Source organism: Amblyomma americanum, chromosome 2 (genome assembly GCF_052857255.1).
Source record: "Amblyomma americanum isolate KBUSLIRL-KWMA chromosome 2, ASM5285725v1, whole genome shotgun sequence".
NCBI lineage: Eukaryota > Metazoa > Arthropoda > Arachnida > Ixodida > Ixodidae > Amblyomma > Amblyomma americanum.
This window is the reverse complement of record NC_135498.1, coordinates 117,811,166-117,830,356: the sequence shown is the minus strand read 5'-3', so window position 1 is coordinate 117,830,356 and position 19,191 is coordinate 117,811,166. Positions and strand designations below refer to the sequence as shown.

The following is a 19,191-nucleotide window of genomic DNA, read 5'->3' as shown; positions in this document are numbered from 1 at the left end:
TCGCCTCTGCTCCAGATATTTTCCAAGCAGCAGTGCACCGCTTGTTAGCAGGATTATCATGCGTGGTGGTAGTTACGGACGACATATTGCTCTCGGGGAGAACTAAAGGTGCACATGACTACCACTTGACACTCCTGTTGACACGCTGTCAAGAGAACAATCTTAGGCTGAACCTGAAGAAATGCGCGTTTTGCAGCCCCAAGTGCGTTACCTGGGCCACATCTTCACTGCAGAAGGCCTGCGAGTACACCCACAAAGAGTTCAAGATGTGCTACAAATGCCAGCGCCCAAGAACTGCAAGGAGCTACAAGTATTTCTTGGCATGATTAGTTTTGTGCAGTTGTTCATTCCCAGCATGTCGGATGTGACTGCCCCGCTCCGAACACTGCTGTGCAAAGACATTGCGTGGGTGTGGACCGAAGAGCAGGAAAGATGTTCTAAGAGGTTGCGGCAGTCCTCGGTAGAAGAACCTGTGCTATCGTACTTCACCCCGAGTAAACCAATCATCATTTCAGTCGCTGCCAACCAATTGGGATTTGGCTCGGTTCTTATTCAAGAAGGCCGCCCTGTAGCTTTTTCGTCTCGGTCGCTCACAGGCGCACAACAGCGGTATGCGCAAATTGAAAAAGAGACTCTCGCTATTGTGCACGGTTGCACAAAATTCCACGATTACATTAATGGTCAGCCAGTAGCAACCGTTGAGACCGATCACCGCCTGTTGGTGCCGATATTCAACAAACAGATGCATCAGTGTCCTCTTCGATTGCAATGCATGAGACTGACCCTGCAGCCCTATCCTATCAATGTTATCTACAATCCGGGCGAAGAACTATTTCTCGCAAATGCTTTGTTTCCCAGCAAAAAATGCATGGCTGAAGAGACACAGCAGTTTCAAGTAAATGTGCATGATTTTGTTTCTGCTTCAAACGAAGGTCTCGGGGACCTCCTTGCAGCAACCGATGGCGATCCGGCTCTGCTCCAGCTACGTGGATACGCGGAAACAAGCTGGCCGGACGACAAGCGTGATGTCCCCGAATCCGTCCGCCCATACTGGTCATACCGGGAGGAGATACACACCCAGTACGGCCTGTTATTTCGCAGCATAAGGTAATCGTGCCACATTCGAAGAGAGCAGAAATTTTGCGTCTTCTTCACGTCGCACATTCGGGAGCGGATAAAATGAGAGCGGGCGAGAGGTGTCATGTTTTGGCCAAGCATCTGTGCGGAGATCGACCAGTACTCCAAAGCTTGCAAAATCTGCCAAACGCATCGACAACGCAATGCGAAGGTGCCACTTTTGAGCCACGAAGTACCTAGCTTACCAAGGGGAGCCGTGGGAATGGGATTCTTTTACGGTGGCCGGCAGTTTGCCATAATCGTTGACTTCTATTCATTCTTCTTTGAAATACATGAATTCCAGCATGTGACAGCAAAACTCCTCAAATCATGGTGTGCGGAAATTTTTGCTGTTCATGGACTGCCCATAAAGCTGTGCAGTGATAACGGCCCAACGTTCAACAGCGCAGAATTCAAAGAATTTCTAACCGCGCTAGGCATTGCGCACGTCACCTCGAGCCCTTATCATCCGCGCTCTAACGGAATGGCTGAGAGGGCAGTCCAAGAGGCTAATAAGCAACTGAAAAAGTGCTCGTGTAGGATGCCAGACTTCCAAATGGCTTTACTCGAGTGGCGCAATACCCCCAGGGATCCTGTGCTGAAGTCTCCTGTGCAGAGGCTTATGGGAAGGCAGACGAGAACCCTGCTCCCGGTACCGGCACAACACTTGGTTCCAGAGACTGTGCCCAGCAGAACCGTGCACAACAGACTCCAGGAAATTCGCCAGCGCCAGAGAACCTACTACAACCGTGGCTCCAGACATCTGCCTCCCCTGCCGCAGGGGCAGCAGATAACAGCGTACGACACGCTTCATCGGACCTGGGCACCTGCTGTCTTCCTGAGGCTAGCGGAGACACTGCGTTCCGCGATCCTGAAAACGGAAGACGGCCGGAAGATCAGGAGGACCCGGGAGCACATACGAGACGTAATACCTCGGCCAGACGATCCTCCAGCATCTGACAACCCAGGCGTCGCGCATGACCCCCCAGAGCTACGGCGAAGCACACGACGTCTCCAGCCCTGCCGCTACCCACTGCCGGAGAGACGTTAAACTAATTGTTTATGAAATGAAAGATGCAACAAAGCTGAGTCACTCTGACATTACCCTGACGGTACCCTAGCGTCGTGACCTATTACGTCACGCTCCTGTCTCTTTATAAACCCCTTCCCTATCGGCAATAAACGCTCTTCTTCGCTGACTGCCTGCCTGCACACATATTCCTGACCTCGAGGCCACATTGTCTGCCTCAATAGTGCCAACCGTAGAACAGGCACTCTCAGTTGTCGTCGAGCGCATGCTTAGCAGCTTCACGCAGGCGTTGTCGGATATTTTTGCAAATCAGGCTATTTCTCAACCTCAGCCTGTAGTTCGATTAGCATCAACATCACAACAAGCCTGTGCTCAAAGTTTCGTCCCCACGTCATCACCCGAGGTGCCGTCTCACGTGCCGCCTCTCGACTGCGTCCCTGTAAGTCTTTCTCGCAACACTGTTTGCACTAATGATGTAGAAATGGCTTGTCCTACGCAGAAGAGTGGTGCTTACACCTCTCCTTCTAAGTCCTCCGTTCCTCAGGTCAAGAAACAATAAGAACCTTCTAGAGTGTCTTCCACGTCAGATATGCTAAAAGAGGCGGTTTCAGCCTCTATTATCGAATAGGCATCATGGCGGGTGTAAAGGTTGTCCAATGGAATTGCCGCTCTATGGCATCTTCTCTTTCTGATTTAAAAATTCTTGTATCTTCTCATAACCCAGATATTGTGCTGCTGTAAGAAACTTGGTTCTGCCCTGTTAAGTCATTTTCTTTAAACAGGTTTCGTGTTTTCTGTGCCGACCGCATAAATGGTAGAGGCGGCGGGCTGGTGACCCAGATTTCGTCAAAATTGTGTCACCGGGCTTTAATAACTAAAAAAGTAATGGATTCTGATTGCGAGCTTCTAGCTATAGATCTCACTTTGCCGGACTGCTCTACTGTCACAGTCGCAAACGTCTATTTTCCAAATAGAGTATGCAGAACAAATCACTTAGACAGCTTACTTGCGAACTCTAGCAGGGTTATTATTGCTGGGGACTCGCATCACGTCGTCTGGGGCTCCTATACTGATTCACATGGGCATATGTTATGGGCATGGATGTCTGCAAATGACGTGCAGTGTTGCAATTCTCGGGCCATAACCTTCATCCCCAGACACTCGCGCTCAGTTCTCGGTTTGTCCTTGGCAGCAAGAGGAGTAGGTATAGGGGCATGGTCCACAATTGACTATGGCACATCTAGTGACCACCTGCCAATTACTCTCACCATAGTGGTAAGCCCCCTCTGAGATCATGGTTCTGCTGAAAATTAGTTAATCTTGCAGCCAACAAATCAACTTTGCGCGCCTTTACATCTGGCCCTTGTTCATGTAGAACCAACAGGGCTCAGCGAGTGTTTTCTTCAGTTTTGAAGGCTACGGAGAGCTCCCAGTTGGCTGTGCGTTCTGCTATTTGCAATAAATCACTATCCCCGTGGTAGAATGACGCGTGTGAGACAGCTTTCCGTCGTAGGAAAGCAGCGTGGAGGACTCTTTCGTATAATCAGAGCTCGGAAAATTGGATCAACTACAAATTTTTCTCGGCCTCGTTTAAAAGAACCATAGCAAAGGCAAAGGGTGACTAATATCAAAATTTGAACACATATTTGTCAAACCCAAAAAATAAGAAGGCCTTGTATCGTTTTATGGAACGGAATGTGAACTCCTCAGCCATGCAGTTAACCAGCTCGGTGGTGCTCTCTTCACATGAGGCGAAAGTTGAGTTAGAACGAATTGCCCAAGGGCTTGCTTCACGTTTTCAGGAGCAGCGTAGAGTCCCTCTGTTCGCCCCCACCCCTGCTCAGACTATGTCTTCGTTGATAAATCAGAATTAATAACTGCAGTTTCTTTAATGCAATCCACAGCTCCGGGTTGGGATGGTGTTACAGCCGGTATGGTGAAAATACTAGCGCAAGACTTCACTCAGGACCTCCTCGACCTGATTAATACATCATTAGAAACTGCATGGCTACCGCACTCCTGGAAGGTGGCGAAAATTATATTGCTCTTAAAACATTCAAAGAAAGGCTTCCATAGTGATAACATTCGGCCGATAGCTCTAACATCCAATTTGGTAAAGCTCATAGAAAGAATTGTACACAGCCGCCTATCCGCGCATATCTCAGTAATGAATGCATTGAGCTCTGCCCAGATTGGCTTTCGCCGGGGATGCTCCATTTGGTCTGTCCATGTCGATTTGGAGAGCAGAATCCGTCTTGCTATGCAAAAGAAGGAAGTATCAGCATTAGTGACGCTTGACATTGCTAAAGCATACGACAGTGTTGAATATACGATCCTTCTCTCTAAATTGGCATTATTACGCACACCGTACTACATTTATGCATGGATCCGCGAATTTTTAACAGGACGGCAGTTCCTTTGCTCCGACGGTTCCTTCACTTCAGATACCTATGCCCAAACCAGAGGCGTGCCATAAGGTTGTGTACTTCCGCCACTTCTATTCAATCTGTTGATGGGCGACATTCCAGTTCACCCTGAAGTTACAGTATATGTTTATGCAGATGACATAGCCTTCTTTGCTTCTGCAGCAGACATTCATGCCCTATATCGCTTTCTCCAGGATTACCTCAATGCGCTTAAAATTTGGCTTGATACATTAAATTTGGTACCAAATGTGCACAAAAGCAGCGTACTAGTTTTTAAAACCAACATACCTCTGTATATATCAATACGCTGTCGCTCGGGCATCATACCTCAGGTAGACTCGTTGAGGTATCTAGGCGTCAATTATGATGCCACTTTGGATTGGAGGCCCCACATCAAGACAAACGTGGAGAGAGGAGAGCGTGCACTAGGTAGGCTACTACGGGTAAGTAATAGGAAATTTTGTATGCGCCGGGATACGCTTGTACTTCTCTACAAAGCCTATGTCAGACCCATTTTGGAATTTGGCTGCATACTTTTTTGTGGCTCCCCTAAATATAAGCTTCAACCGTTGCTACTCCTAGAAAGGCGCGCACTGCGTCTCTGCCAGGGTCTCCCTCAATCAGTCTCCACCGCAGTTCTGTATTTGGAGGCTCGTATTCCCGACCTTAACTCCCGTTTTCACCTGCTGTCAGGACTTTTTTGCGGGCATTAAGTCGCCTCCTGGTGTGGCTACTCCTAATTTCGTCTCCCACCCCTTTTTCCTTTTTCTCACTCCTCATTGGCCAAGCTTCCGCCTACCACAGGTTGTATTTACTCAGAATCTTTTATCCAATATTGGTGTGGATCTCAATTTTGTATCCAGAGTTGGTTGGGCAGCGTCCCCTGTAGAGATTACTTTTGATTATATTTTCCCACCTAATGCGAAGCATCTGCCTGCAGGGATATTAACTGGAATTTTCTTGGATCATCTTGCCCAGTACCCGCAACATACTGTAATTGCTACATATGCGTCTGGTGTCGAAAGGAAGGCAGGGGTTGGTATTTTCTCAGAGTCTCTCTGTCACATATATTAAGGAGCCTAAATTAAATATTAAAGGAAAGAGGTGTGAAGAAGACGACGTGGATTAACCGAAGAATAAAGAACAGGAAGAAGAAGCATTCAGTGAGGTGGAGAGATATGATTGGTGGAGAAGCATTCGGTGAGGTGGAGAAAAAATGATTGGTGGAGAAGAGATGAAGACGACGACAAGGCTTACGTGGATTAACACCGAGGCTATAAAAGGGCGAGGGAGAGCGGGGCACGGGGGGGAACAGCAGAGAAGCGGAGGTTCCGGCAGGACACGGACACATCGGCTGAAAGAGAGCGACGCCGGCTGCTGCTCCGGTGAGGTCGCGTTCTACGACAGCATAGTGGACTGCTTGCCGTGCCTGAGCCCGTTCCGGGGAGTCAAAGGAGGACGCTACCACCTGCTACGGCCAGGGGTGTCTCTAGCGCTGTTGCCGCCCATCCGGGTGGTGCCCCCAACAACACCGGCATCACCTCCACGGGCGCTTGGCCCGGGATCTTGTACGACGCAGCCAGCGACGCCGCCAGCAACGCCAGCCCAAGCACGTCGAACACCGCCTCGACGCCGGCTACTGGATCTATGCAACGCCGCAGCCGCACCGAACCAACCGTGAGCACGAACACCCACCACTAACAGTAGAAGGCTAGTAGTAGACGCTGGTAGCAGTGTTCCCGGGTCGTGTGTATTTATAGTCTTTGTGCTTTGTGTTAGTTTTGTTAGTTTTGTGTTCTAGTGTGTGTGTCACGTAGGGTGTGTTAAATGTGCGTTTGTGTGGGTACACCTGTCGCCTAGTTCTTTCTTGCGGTCCGAGTGTTCTTCGGGGAGATCCGTGACAAAGATAAGTGGCGAGCCTGTGCCAGGATTATTTCCTTTTTTCTTGTTGTTTTGTCTCGGATCTGTCCGATTTCTCGACGGCAGAAAGGATGGATTTGGTAAAACGTTATAACTGGGGCTCAGGTTAGGGTTAAGCAAGGAAGAGGCGATGCGTCTCTATGACGAGGAGGGAAAGAGGCAGAAAGAGGAGGCAAAAAGGCAGAGAGAGGAGGCATATAGGCAAAGAGAGGAAAGGGCGCAAGCACGTGCGGACGCTCAGGAAGCAGAAGAGCGCGAGGCGAAAAGAGCTCGCGAGGCAGAAGAGCGAGAAGCTAGAAGAGCTCGCGAGGCAGAAGAACAGGAGAAAAGAAGGATAGAATGGGAGGAGTTTATTTTGTGGGAACAAGCGCATGTCGCGGGAGGGTATGACGAGATCACGGACAATGATCAGCGTTCCTTAGAGGGTACAGGATCTCCTAGACCGGCTAGAGTTTGTCCAATAAAGCTGATGGCTCATTTTGCTGACAAGAGAGATGATTTGGATGCATATCTGCAACGATTCGAGCGGATAGCTTTGGGGCAAGGCTGGGAGCGCCGTGACTGGGCCACGGCATTGAGCATGTGTTTCGTCGGAGAGGCGCGGAATGTGTTTGGAAGGATGCCTGCTGCGGATTGCATGGACTACGTACGAGAAAGACAAAAAGTCGCTCCTCCAAAGATTCAGGCTTACGGCAGAAGGTTTTCGTGAGAGATTTCGCACCGCGAAACCAGAGGTTTCGGAAACCTCTAAGCAGTTTTCCTGCAGGCTGACCTACTATTTTGATAGGTTTCTTGATATGCCAAACACAGAAAAGAGTTTTGAAGGTGTGCGTGACAAGCTGGTCACAGAGCAATTTTTAGCGGGTTGCAGCTCAAAGCTGGCGCTATTCCTGAAAGAAAGTTGTTTTCGTTGTAAGATTTCGCCGACACTGCAGACCAATTCTTCGAGGCTCGAGTTAAGAAATATGAGTAAGGCAAAGGAGGAAACCCAAAAGACCTTCGAGACAGATGCGGCAAAACCAAGAGCATATGGTGGTGCATATCTAAGGCGCCAGTAAGGTGTTTTCTCTGCGGCAAGGTGGGACACCGTGCAGCTGACTGTCGGACCAGTAGCGTTGCCGAAAAAGCACAGGTTGTGTGTGAAGGTTGTAAGAGGAGAGGTCATACTCTGGATGAGTGCCGATACAGAACGCAGGACCGAGCTGCATGCGTTGTCGACTCTAGGGTAGAACCTGTCACGCCACCCGAAGTTCCACAGCTGAAAGGAGAGCAAACGCCGCTGGAAAATGAGGCAGTGAGTGGAACACCCAAGTCGAAATCAGCAATGCCAGTGGTGGTTGGGCAAATAGGGGGCCGTCCTATATTGGCGCTTAGAGACAGCGGAGCCAACACAGTGTTGGTGCGGAGAAGTATGGCGAAGGACGAGGATCTTACAGTGGAATCGTCGGCCGTCACTCTTGTAGACAGCACAGTAAGGTACCTTCCTGAAGCCAGGATTCTTGTGTCCACGCCATATTATACTGGGCAGGTAGTGGCAAAATGCGTAGACCAACCCATCTACGATCTCATCTTGGGAAACATTCCGGGTGCAAGAAGTGTCGAAGACCCCGATCCCGAGTGGAGGATGCTCGAAATTGAAGAACATCCAAAGGAGGAAAGGCCCGCGACAGGTCAGACGGGTGCAGTCAGTTTCTCGTCGGCAGTGGAGACAAGAGCTCAAGCGACAGCCCGAGCAACGCAGCGTCCGCTATCTACTCCTGTTACGCTGTGCCTGAGCGTAACACCGGGCGAAATTGCAATTAGGCAAAAAGAAGACCCGAGCTTGAAGACCTGCTTCGAAAGAGTCGGGGAAAAAGTTAAAAGTAAGAAGAGTCGTACGTCATTCGAATATCAATTGGTAAATGGTCTTCTGCACAGGGAGTGCATATTTAGTTCAGGAAGGCGGGTCCAACAGCTGGTGATATCAAGAGATATGCGAGAGACCGTGCTACGCTTAGGACATGACGCCATTATGGCCGGACACCAGGGTGTTCAAAAAACAGTGTCTAGGATCACTGAGAAGTTCTTTTGGCCGGGTGTTCAGAGTGACGTTAAGCGCTTTGTTCGCTCATGTGACGTGTGCCAGCGCACAGTTCCGAAGGGAAGAGTTGGTCCCGTACCTCTGGGCAAGATGCCAGCCATCGACCTACCGTTTCAGCTAGTGGCAATTGACATTGTGGGGCCAATTTCTCCAGTACCCGCCAATAGATATGTGCTTACTCTTGTTGACGTGGCCGCTCGTTATCCTGACGCTATTCCACTGAGAACTATTGACAGTATCCAAGTGGCGGAGGGTCTTGTGGATATTTTTTCGCGTTATGGGTTCCCGAGGGAAGTTTTGAGTGACCGGGGATCTAACTCCACACCGGAACTAATGAAGGAGGTTAACCTCCTTTTGTCAGTAAGGCAGTTACTGACGATGCCTTACCATCCCATGTGTAATGGGCTTGTAGAGCGGTTCAACGGCACCCTCAAAAACATGATCAAGAAAATGTACCAGGAGAGACCTACTCATTGGAATAGATATCTCCCAGCTCTTTTGTTCGCTTGCCGCGAAGTACCACAAACGAGTCTTGGTTTCTCGCCTTTCGAGATGTTATATGTGAGAACCGTTAGAGGTCCACTTACAATACTCAAGGAGCTGTGGACTAATTAAGAGATTGCATCAGATCTCAAGACAACATAAACGCACGTTTTTGAGTTGCGGGACAGGTTGAAGAAACATGCAGGCTTGCACATCAATGCCTGGAAAAGGCGCGTGAACGCCACAAGGTATATTATGAAAAGAAAGCCATTCACAGGAAGCTGAATCCGGGCGAAAGGGTTCTCGTCCTGCTACCCACGGACCATAATAAGTTACTGATGCAATGGAATGGCCCGTACCTAGTGACGCTGAAGAAAAAGGATATGGATTATGAATTATTGATAGATGACACAGGAGGTTTTCCATGTAAATATGTTGAAGAAGTACGAAGAAAGGGGTCCCGTGTACGCCCCAAGGTAGCATGTGCGGTAGCGGCCGAGGAGACAGGTGATGCTGCCGAGGTGCCCACGTGGACTGGGAAGAAAAATGCACGAGGGCATGAGGTACTAATGAAGCCCAATGTAAATGAGGAAAGACTATCACAGCTCTACTCCAAATCAAAAGATAGATGTTTTCGGATAGGCCAGGCCAAACGGAGGTCATATGTAACAAATCAGACCTGTCTGCAAATAGAGCTAACTGAACAGCTCTAGGTATATCTGGGATGTTGTTGTCTATATATTGTTACGTGCTTTGCACGCACGGGGGTTTATTCAAAGAGGGGACCGGTCGAAGCAGGATGGAAGCAGGAAGCCTAGCAGCGTCCTTCAGCTCTCTCTTTTTCTTCCTCTTTCCCCGCGGGTCAGTCCTTCATCTTCTGCTTCTTCCGTCGAGGTTCTGTGGAAGCACGTTACATTTCCCTCCTCGCAGACGATGCCCGTCGGGCGAGTTAAACAGACCGTCTGGGATGGAATCGCTTGAGGCGGGCTACATGCACCACCTGAGATTGGCGTGACCGTCGACCACTAGCAGTTAGTCGTGCTATAACGTAATTAACGTCACTTATGCACTCCAACACAACAAATGGTCCTGTGTAGTGGGATAGCAGTTTCTGACACAGACCACGCTTGCGTAGAGGGGTCCACAACCACACAATGTCACCAGGAACATAAGAAACTTCTTGGTGTTGGACGTCGTAGCGGTTCTTGGAACGCTCTTGCGAAGATAAAATTCGAACGCGGGCAAGCTGGCGAGCTTCTTCAGCTCTGCAGAGTGTGGTCGCAAGAGAAGGTTCATCGTGGATGAAAAATGGTAGCATGGTGTCAAGGCCGCAGCGAGGCGAGCGAGCATAGAGCAGGTAAAAGGGGCTGTAGCCAGTTGTCTCATGTTGCGCGGTGTTGTACGCATGAGTGATGAACGGGAGTACGCCATCCCAGTCCTTATGATCTGCAGCGACGTACATGGCAAGCATGGTGGTGAGCGTACGATTAGTGCGTTCTACCACACCGTTCGTTTGGGGATGATATGGCGTGGAGTGGCGAAAACTGCAGCTGCTGAGGCGGAGAAGTTCTTCAACAACGTCCGCTGTAAATTGACGTCCACGGTCGCTAATGAGAACTGCAGGGGGGCCGTGCCGAAGAATGACGAATCGAAGTAAGAAGTTAGATACTTCAGACGCAGTAGCAACTGGTATCGCGGCTGTCTCACAATAACGGGTTAAGTGGTCTACGCACACAAGAATCCATCGATTTCCTTTAGAGGATCGTGGGAAAGGTCCAAGGAGGTCAATGCCAACTTGCTCAAACGGGGCTGTTGGAGGTGTGATTGGCCGCAATTTGCCCGGTGGACTTGAAGTCGGCAGCTTAAAGCGCTGGCATTGCACACAGCTGGCTACATAGTGCTGGATGGTTGAACGCATGTTAGGCCAGTAAAATCGTTGTTGTGTGCGGTGGAGTGTGCGTGTCACTCCCAAGTGCCCAGACGTGGCGTCGTCGTGCATCATTTCAAGAACTGTGATGCGTAGGCTTTCGGGTACGACAAGAAGCATGCGTGCTCCTCCAGAAGCGAAATTCTTCTTATAAAGCAAACCGTCGCGAATGCAAAAAGTATTCTTTACAGAATCTTGAGCGGCATCAAACAAAGAGGTTAATGTTTGGTCCTTGCGTTGCTCAGTTCGAAAAACTTGAAGATCGGGGAAGGCTTGTGAAAGTGACGACAAGTATTCATCAAAGTTGTCTGCGTCGTCCTCAGTCGTTAGAAGCGGCAAACGGGAAAGACAATCGGCATCTGAGTGTTTACGGCCGCTTTTATGCACAACAGTGAAATTAAATTCTTGTAGGCGCAAAGCCCATCGAGCAAGCCGGCCACAGGGGTCACGAAGACTCACTAGCCAGCAAAGCGAGTGGTGGTCGGTCACGACGGTGAAAGCATTCCCGTACAGATAGGAGCGGAAGCGCTGTACAGCGAAAACAACGGCGAGACATTCTTGCTCAGTAACCGTGTAATTTCTTTCGCTCTTACTCAACGAACGGCTGGCATATGCTACCACGTGCTGATCGTGACCATGGCGTTGTATAAGTACAGCGCCGATACCGATACCACTTGCATCAGTGTGCACTTCAATTGGTGCAGATGGGCAGAAGTGGCGTAGGATGGGGCCCGAGGTCAAAAGAAATTTCAGATGCCGGAAAGCTGCGTCACATTCGCTGGTCCAATTGAACGGTGCATCTTTATGCAGCAAACACGTGAGTGGGTAAGCGATGTCCGCAAACCTAGCTATAAAGCGTCGAAAGTACGAGCAGAGCCCTAAAAAACTCTGCAGCTCTTTCACTGATTGAGGCACCGTAAAACTTTTGACAGCTTCAATTTTCTTTGGATCTGGTCGAACACCTTCTTTATCAACTAAATGACCAAGAACAATTGTTTCACGGTTCCCAAAATGACATTTCTTGGAATTGAGGATAAGGCCAGCTCGTTCCATGCAATCAAGCACAATATCCAGACGGCGGTTGTGCTCACTAAACGTTTTGCCAAAAATTACAACGTCGTCCAGATAACATAAACAAATTTGCCACTTGAGGCCACGCAGGATTGTATCCATGAACCGCTCGAATGTTGCAGGTGCATTACATAATCCGAAAGGCATAACGTTGAACTCGTAAAGTCCGTCTGGTGTAATGAATGCCGTTTTTTCCCTATCTGCAGCGTGCACGGGGATTTGCCAGTAGCCGGATCTCAAATCAATAGAAGAAAAGTATGAAGCGGAGTGCAGACAATCAATTGCGTCATCTATACGTGGAAGCGGGTAGACGTCCTTCTTCGTGGCCGTATTTAAGCGACGGTAGTCAACACAGAACCTCCATGTGCCATCTTTTTTCTTAACAAGGAAAACTGGAGCCGCCCAAGGACTGGAGGATTCTCGAATTATGCCTCGCTTTAGCATCTCTTGAACTTGGTCATCTATTAACTTACGTTCAGTGGCTGAGACTCGATAGGGCTTCTGGCGTATAGGAGGTGCGGAGCCGGTGTTGATCGTGTGATGAATACGACTGGTAGGCGGTGGTGTTGAATCGTCTTTGGCAAAGTCGAACACGAACACGTGTTTCAGAAGGAGTTCCACTAGAGTGCGACGCTCGGTTGGGGAAAGAGCCTGATTAATCATAGCCTTAACTTGGGTCTCCATATCTCTTTTCACGTGCTGCTCACTGACAGAGTTGGTTAACGCCGCGACGAAACCTGACACACCTTCCTCGAAACGGGCGAGTTTGAGGCCCCGGGGCAACACAGCTGGATCTTCAGAGTGGTTCACTGTCCACAGCTCGGTACGGCCTCTCACCACGGGAACGACGCAACGAGGTACGACGATACTCTTCTTAGAGCAGGCGAGTGTCGTAGGCTCTACCACAGCTTCAAAAGATTCGCACTGATTGTGAATAGAGGAAACCCGCACGAATGCTGCAGAGAAAGCTGGTACAATAGTATCTTCTTCCACCGCAAATGCTCCAAAATCCGGTGTCGAGTTATCCACAAGAGCTGAAAGTAACGAAGAATTCAAAGCAACTTCTCCCGTACGACAGTCTAAAGTTGCACCACACTCTTGCAGAAAATCAATCCCAAGAATCACATCATGCGTTGACCGTGGTAGCACTGCGAATTCTGTTCTAAACGTTAGACCACCAATAACAACATCCGAAGCACACACACCAAGTGGAACCAAAGGTTCACCACCGACACCACGGAATAACGCTGCACGGTCACCACTAAACATCACTTTCCTACCTAAACGATTCTTAAACCTCAAACTCATAACGGATACGGTAGCACCAGTGTCCACAAGAGCCATTGTTTTCACACCATCAATAAACACTTCCAGTTTGTTCTTCAACATAAACACGGCCAGAGGTAGATTGGACGTCATCGACTCGCCGGCGGCCTCACCTCCATCGGCCGCGCCTCCTAGTTTCCCGGAGGCGGAGGGGACGCACGACGTCGAGGAGAAGGTGACCGCCGTTGGCGCTGAGGTGGCGGCGTCACACTGCGGTCAGATGCGGGTGATGAACTCCGCAAATTGCTCGGACGGTACGGGTCCCAAGCGGACGTTGGGGGTCTCTGCTGCGCGGTGTGCAGTTGCCCGTAAGTATTCGCCGGGGGTTGGCAGTCTTGAGAAGTTGGGAAACGACGGCGGCAATATCTAGCGATATGCCCTGCAATGCCACACCGGTAGCACAAAGGTTGAGAGCGCCAGCGACCGCCATAAGAGTCCTGGCGAACAAAGTCGCGACGTTGGCTGAAGCCAGGATCTCGCTGCTGACGAACCACGTCTTCTGGGTAGGTGGGCCTCCTTTCTGTCGGCTGGTGGCGATAACGTTGGGCAATGTTCCGATCGTCCATGGGCAAAGTGCCGTTGGGTGGAGCCCACGGAGTCGACAGGGCGGCAACATCTTCCTCCGGTGCAGAACTGTGCCGCAGATATTGTGTGTGGCAGAAGGTATCCCGGGATCTGGACAATTCCTCGCGCACAATCTCTCGAATCATATCAGCCATAGAATTTGGAGGACTGGCTTCAACACTGGCTATAGAGGTGACATTGGCCAATCTTCCGAATTTAGGGGTGATTCGACGCAGCTTAAGAGCTTCAAATGTTCTGCAATGTTCTATAACGTCAGCGGTGGTGCTCAGGCTCTCTTTGCTAATCAGGAAATTGTAAACATCTTCCGCAATTCCTTTTAGAAGGTGGCCGACTTTGTCTTCTTCAAGCATTCTGGAGTTAACTAGCTTGCATAACTTTAAGATGGCTTCGATGTATGCCGTGCAAGTTTCTCCGGGTACTTGCGCGCGGTGAAGCAATGTCTGTTCCGCACGCTTCTTCTTTGCCGATTCATCCCCAAAATTTTTCTTTATCTCGGTCGTAAAGGTAGCCCATGAACTCAGTGTATCCTCATGATTGTCGAACCAGTCAAGGGCAGTGGCGGCAAGGAAAAACACAACGTTAGCCAGTTTAGTAGCAGCGTTCCATCGATTGTATTTGCTCACCCGCTCATAGTGTTTCAGCCACTCGTCAACGTCCTCTTCAGGTTTTCCAAAAAATGTGCGGGGCTCTCGATAATGTGGCCAGTTGTTCGCTGTGGATAGCCCGGGTTGCTCAGCATTGTCGTCTCCAGGCATGTCCGATGGCAGTGGTGGGAAGCCTGCGAGTCTACGGCTCCTTCGGTAGATGGAATGCTCCGTGGTCGATACCCGGCACCTCTCACCAACCTGTTACGTGCTTTGCACGCACGGGGGTTTATTCAAAGAGGGGACCGGTCGAAGCAGGATGGAAGCAGGAAGCCTAGCAGCGTCCTTCAGCTCTCTCTTTTTCTTCCTCTTTCCCCGCGGGTCAGTCCTTCATCTTCTGCTTCTTCCGTCGAGGTTCTGTGGAAGCACGTTACAATATATATATATATATGGTTGTTGTTGCTGTGTTAATGTATCTCTGTGATTTATCGTGCTGATTTTGTTACTCTTGTTGGTGTTGTGTGATTATACAACGGAGTGTGTTGTGGACACCAACATGTCTATTAAGGACTCTGTACGAACAGCGGCAGTAATGTGTTAGTGTTCTGAAAGCGCAATTTGGTGTGCTGTCTTAGTGGTGTGCGTTTGGTGTGTGCTGAACATCTGCGGTGTGGGTTGTGCTGGGTCCGGAATCGTCACAGAAGATAGTCGGTTGGCTGGATGGCTTGAAGATGAAGAGTGACGTGAGCAGTTTTTCATGAAAAAACTCTTGAGAGAGTGGCCCTTGTTACATATATTAAGGAGCCTAAATTAAATTTTAAAGGAAAGAGGTGTGAAGAAGACGACGTCGATTAACCGAAGAATAAAGAAGAGGAAGAAGAAGCATTCGGTGAGGTGGAGAGAGATGATTGGTGAAGCATTCGGTGAGGTGGAGAGAGATGATTGGTGGAGAAGAGAAGACGACGACAAGGCTTACGTGGACTAACACCGAGGCTATAAAAGGGCGAGGGAGAGCGAGGCACGGGGAGGGGAGGGGGGGGGGGGGGGGGACAGCGGAGAAGCGGAGGCTCCGGCGGGCCACGGACACATCGGCTGGAAGAGAGCGACGCCGGCTGCTGCTCCGGTGATGTCGCGTTCTACGACTTAGCATAGTGGACTTCTTGCCGTGCCTGAGTCCATTCCGGGGAGTCAACGGAGGTCGCTACCACCTGCTACGGTCAGGGGTGTCTCGAGCGCTGTTGCCACCCATCCGGGTGGTGCCCCCAACGCCAACAACACCGCCATCGCCTCCACGGGCGCTTGGCCCGGGAGCTTGTACGACGCAGCCAGCGACGCCGCCAGCGACGCCAGCCCAAGAACGTCGAACGCAGCCTCGACGCCGGCTAATGTATCTATAAAACGCCGCAGCCGCCCCGAACCAACCGTGAGCACGAACGCCGACCACTAACAGTATAACGCCAGTAGTAGACGCTGGTGGCAGTATTCCCAGGTCGTGTGTATTTAGTTTTTGTGTTTTGTGTTAGTTTTGTGTAATACTGTGTGTCGCGTAGGGTGTATCAAATGTGCGTTTATGTAGGTACACCTGTCGCCTAGTCCATTCTTTCGGTCCGAGTGTTCCTCGGGGAGATCCGTGACACTCTCTCGTGTAGCTTCTCGGTCAGAGTCTTGGATTACACAAGCATATTTCTAGCAGAGTTTAGGGCTCTGGGGCTGGCCGCTTCGGCAGTTCCCACAGCTGTTTCTCAGGTGATATTTCTATCAGATTGTCTCTCTGTTTTGCTGGCGCTGGAGTCCACACGAGACGCTTTTTTGAGACGCTCACTAAGCTTTTTTTTCCTGAATGGGTGAAAGAGTTGCGCTTCATTTGGATACCAGGCCACTGCGGTATTTTACAAAATGAAGCAGCAGACTTTTTGGCAAAAGCAGCTCTAAATGCACCAGTTTCCTGTAGCGTCCCTAATATTGTCCTTTTCGTAATGACTCAATTTCAGCGTTTTCAGTTTATACCGCCGCATGCAACAATCCCTTACTCTCTACTGTCGACTACCCACATCTCATGTACCCATGGAAGACTCGTGCGTGTAAAACCCGGCAGTGTGAGGTAACGGTGAAACTCATGCGGTACAGGATTCCCCGTTTAAATCTGTACTTATGTAGATGCTTGTTCAGTCCCACAAACTTTTGTGCGACTTGTGGTGAAGTAGAGACATTGGAGCATTTCTTACTCTCTTGCCGGAGGTTTGCACATTAGAGGAGAAAACACCTAGAAATTCCTATTACAAATTTGGGTCTCACCTTGTCGGTTCCTCTCCTCCTCTCTTTCGGCGCGAGCGCCAGGATTTATGCATTGCATCAAGTTTGAGAATACCTCCACATATATATAACAGCTACCGGCATATTCCCTTGCTAATTTTTTTCGAAAATTTCAAGCATTCAAAAGAGCGTATGGGTATTATCATATCTTTATTTAATTCTCATATATTCTCTCCCGATATTTTGTTTCTTCTTTTTCTTTTAAACAACTCTGAAATTTCACCCATGGCACAATCATTAGCTTGACTCCAGTTTATCCTATTCCATTGGGTCTCCCCACTGAACCCTGGCCAATCCCCCGTCGTGGGTATGTGCCATGTAACCAAGGTAACAACAACAACAACAAGCCCTCCACTACGTACGGCAGCTTTTTCATCCCCTCTTCTCTCAGTCCCTCCTTTATCTCTTCCCTTATGGCGCGGTTCACGCGCTCGCCGATATGTGAGACAGATACTCCGCCATTTCCTTTCCCCAACAGCCAATTCAATTCAAAAACCAATTTGATTTTATTATCCTCCAGTCAACCCAGAGTATCAATCCACGAACCACGGTGTTGGCATTTGAAGGCGCGGACTCCTTTCCCCAGCCATGCACCCTGAGAAGCCGAGCACCGGGCTAGGGAATGGCCTGTGCCCATTTGAGGAAACCAGTGGGTACCAGGCGGTAGTGGCAGTCGAACCCACAACCTCCCGTAGTCGAGGCGGGTGCTCTACCCGCTTCGAGGCGTCAGAGAGGGACAGCAATCTCTTCTAATCTGTAATAGCCATGAAGCTTCAGTTTTATGAAAATGTTGCTTAATTAAAATAGTTCTTGATGAGCAAGCCGACCACGATGTCAATGTAGTCAAAGGGATTGTCCTTCGACTTGTACACTTGTGACATCAGATCAATCAGGGGTATGTTTGCCTGCTTCACAACCACCTGCAAAAGCACGGTGCTGGCACGGTGTGGGCGCTGGCACGACGAAGAGTATTTTACGGGGCTTAACCGCTAAGAAAAGGGAGCGGACAGTTTTCCGTCGACGGAGAAGTTGTGACACCAGCCGGAGGGGCGCCCGAAGACTCCATGAACTCATGGCCCGCTGCTTTTGAATCCACGTGAAAGGCCACGGTTGCACAGGGCCTCGCCCCAGGCATTACCGCCAGGCGCCTACTGCCTAGCCGCCACAGCAGAGGGGTCGTCAAGTTGGCTCTGGACCACGGCGACCATAACTTGCTTTCCGCTCCTTGCTAACCGCCTCTGGCTTCCCAGCCTCCCCGGAGCTGCTTCCGGTAGCAAGGCCTCGTGGTCGTCGGGGGGCGGGTGTCGGCCGCGCCAGTCTTGGCGCCAGTTCCGCTGCACTGCTGGTCGGCCTCCTTGTCCCGGCACGCGATGTCTGTGCGCAGGCAGTGGGCGTACCGCTCCAGCTTGCCGTGGTCGGCGGGCGAGTAGGTCGGCACGCACGCGCACCCCAGGATGGAAACGCCCAACAAGGCTAAGATCACGTAAAGGCCCGTTCGGTTGGCAAGCAGCGCAGGGTGGTGCACGGGCGTCTGCAGTTCAGCGTCTCAGCTGTCTCCCGCTGCGATTGCGCCGATCCCTGGTGTTCCACCGGGTGATATTGGTGCGTCGAACGTGTGATGCGGTGGAAGCGCCAACCGTCGCCAAGATGGACGCTTCTGCTTCGTCTCCCTCTTCTTTTGCTGCTCCTTTTTTGTTCTTGCGCGGATGAGGACGCCCTGTGTGGTGGCGGGCCGAGGATTTTTTCCGTGCAGTGAAAGCTTGCCCAGCATAAACCAAACCAGAGACTGACAGCGAAAAGTGTTTTCAACTTCAGAAAGTCTGGGCGGAGTTGGTTGTCAACGCGGGGCTACTCGAGTAGAATAAAATTTGGAGGAAGCTTTGATATGCACTGACATCGAACACGGGCGCCTTTTTGCGTTCTGCGCCTCCATCGCTGCTACTCCACACAGCATAAGAGGGTCGGAAAGGGAGAGGTGGAGTGCTCTTAGAAGGCGATGTCCTAACACAAGTAGATGTCCATGTACACACTGACTGCCAGTGCTCTCTCACAGTAGTATCATCGTCAGCCTGACAACGCCCACTGCTGGATAAAGGCCTCTACATATCTCTCTCCAAATAGCATATATTGTGTGCCAGCCGCGCTGACCTCATCCCCGCTAATATATATAAGTACAAGATGACAATTAAAAATTTAAGATGATAATAAAGTATACTGATAAGTATAGTTTCATTAAAACGGACACGATTAACTGTTCCATGAGACGAGAAACGCGTTTATTTGGGCCCCACGAAGGCACGATCACACTGCTGTCGTGTCAGCAAGAGAGA

The 19,191-nt window shown here is 50.1% G+C and overlaps 1 protein-coding gene across 1 annotated transcript; it reads left to right on the top strand.

The window, feature by feature from the left end:
- Positions 1–868: 868 nt before the first annotated feature.
- LOC144120021 (uncharacterized) lies at positions 869–2,167 on the top strand. The gene is made up of 2 exons (XM_077652504.1): positions 869–1,107; positions 1,705–2,167. The coding sequence occupies exons 1-2, from the start codon at positions 869–871 to the stop codon at positions 2,165–2,167; spliced, it is 702 nt and encodes a 233-aa protein (XP_077508630.1).
- Positions 2,168–19,191: the final 17,024 nt, after the last annotated feature.

What these genes read in the sequence shown, in the direction of transcription:
- LOC144120021 (XM_077652504.1), top strand. Translation starts at nt 869, where the DNA reads ATGGCTGAAGAGACACAGCAGTTTCAAGTAAATGTGCATGATTTTGTT. An exon ending in CTGTTATTTCGCAGCATAAG is followed by an intron (nt 1,108 to 1,704) that starts GTAATCGTGCCA and finishes CAATACCCCCAG; the next exon opens with GGATCCTGTGCTGAAGTCTC.